Genomic DNA, 1,748 nt, shown 5'->3' with positions numbered 1-1,748 from the left:
AAAATAGAAAAATTAGCTGGGAATTGTAGTAGGTACCTGTAGTCCCAGTTTTCTTGGAAGTTGAGGCAGAAGGCTAACCAGCTGAACTAGGAGTTTGAGGTAGACTGAGAACATAGCTCTCTAATCTGGGTGACAGAGTGAGACTATCTCCAAAAAGGAAAAATAAAAACAAAATGAAGGCTCCTTCATTTTGTCATTATTTAACCAATGTTTATTGAGCTCATGACATGTATTTATTTATTTATTTATTTATTTTTCAGGTGGGGGGAGCAACAGTCTCACTCAGTTGCTCTGGGATTGAGTGCCTTGGTGTCATAGCTCACAGCAACCTCAAACTCCTGGGCTTAAGCAATTCTGTTGCCTCAGCCTCCCAAGCAGCTGGGACCGCAGGCGCCTGCCACAGCACCCGGCTGTTTTTTGTTGCAAGTGTTACTGTTTAGCTGGCCCGCACTGGGTTCAAACCCTCAAGTCTCAGTGTATGTGGCTGGTGCCATAACCCCTGTGCTACGGTCACTGAGCCATCTTTGAATCTTCTTGATTCCTACTCTGGAGTCAAACTATTCAGGTTAAAATTCTGACTTACAAATAGGGTAATTGGTGTGGCGCCTGTGGCTCAGTGGGTAGCGCGCTGGCCCCATATACCAAGGGTGATGGGTTTGAACCCGGCCCTGGCCAACTAAAAAAAAAAAAACAGCAGTGGCAACTGCAACAAAAGAAGTAGCCAGGCGTTGTGGCAGGCGCAAGTAGTCCCAGCAACTTGGGAGGCTGAGGCAAGAGAATTGCCCTAGTCCTAGAGCTAGAGGTTGCTATGAGCTGTGATGCCATAGCACTCTACCGAGGGCAACAAAGTAAGACTCTGTCTCAAAAAAAAACCAGAAAACAAAAAACAAATTGGGTAATTGGGAACAAGTCAGTTAATCTGTCTAAGTCTCAGTTTTGTTATCTGTGAAATGGGGATAATAGAAGATCTACTATATAGTGTTGTTGAGATTAACAGATATATGTAAAGTTTTATATTATTAAAATTCAATGAGTGGTAGCTATTATAATTATTCTTCAAAGTGTTCTGCAAAACATCTTGTACATGGTAGATGCATAGGTAAATGTTTGCTGAACTTAACAGTTAAGTATTGTGCTAAGATAGACAATTGAGTTTTCTATTGAGCTTTATTAATGAAGTGTTTAATTTCCATAATTTTAGGTGAAACAAATAGAGAAGAGAGACTCGGTTCTAACATCCAAAAATCAAATTGAAAGATTGACCCGTCCTGGTTCCTCTTACTTCAATTTGAACCCATTTGAGGTGAGCTGGTTGATGTTCCTATGGCCTGTAGGATGGGGGAGCTTTGCAGAGCTGTAGGCATACTTACAATGGAACACATACTTAATTTGTATGATGGAATCTCTGTGGTATAGATGAATATCCCTTATCTAAAATGCTGGAATTTGGGGAACTTTTTATTTTCCTTTTTTTTATTTAAAAAAATTTTTTTTAAAGACATAGTCTCATTTTGTAGCCCTCGGTAGAGTGCTGTGGTATCACAGTTCACAACAACCTCTAGTTCTTGGGCTTAGGCAATTCTCTTGCCTCAGCCTCCCAAGTAACTGGGGCTGCAGGCGAGGAACCCACCTAAAATATTACACCAATTCTTCTTTTTTTTTTTTTTGCAGTTTTTGGCTGGGGCTGGGTTTGAACCCGCCATCTCCAGCATATGGGGCCAGCACCCTACTCCTTTGAGCCACAGGCA

At 41.5% G+C, this 1,748-nt stretch overlaps 1 protein-coding gene across 1 annotated transcript in view; it reads left to right on the top strand.

Annotated features, from left to right (window-relative positions):
• DNAJC8 (DnaJ heat shock protein family (Hsp40) member C8) overlaps positions 1–1,748 on the top strand; it is a 31,882-nt gene that overhangs the window by 2,740 nt on the left and 27,394 nt on the right. Inside the window, exon 2 of the mRNA XM_003799834.2 lies at positions 1,202–1,303. Within this exon, the coding sequence (XP_003799882.1) occupies positions 1,202–1,303 (102 nt within the window). The remainder of the gene's footprint in view (positions 1–1,201; positions 1,304–1,748) is intronic.

Source organism: Otolemur garnettii, unplaced genomic scaffold (genome assembly GCF_000181295.1).
Source record: "Otolemur garnettii isolate 467f Iridium unplaced genomic scaffold, OtoGar3 scaffold00156, whole genome shotgun sequence".
Classification (NCBI taxonomy): domain Eukaryota; kingdom Metazoa; phylum Chordata; class Mammalia; order Primates; family Galagidae; genus Otolemur; species Otolemur garnettii.
The sequence above is the reverse complement of the archived record's forward strand: the minus strand, read 5'-3'. Positions and strand labels throughout refer to the sequence as shown.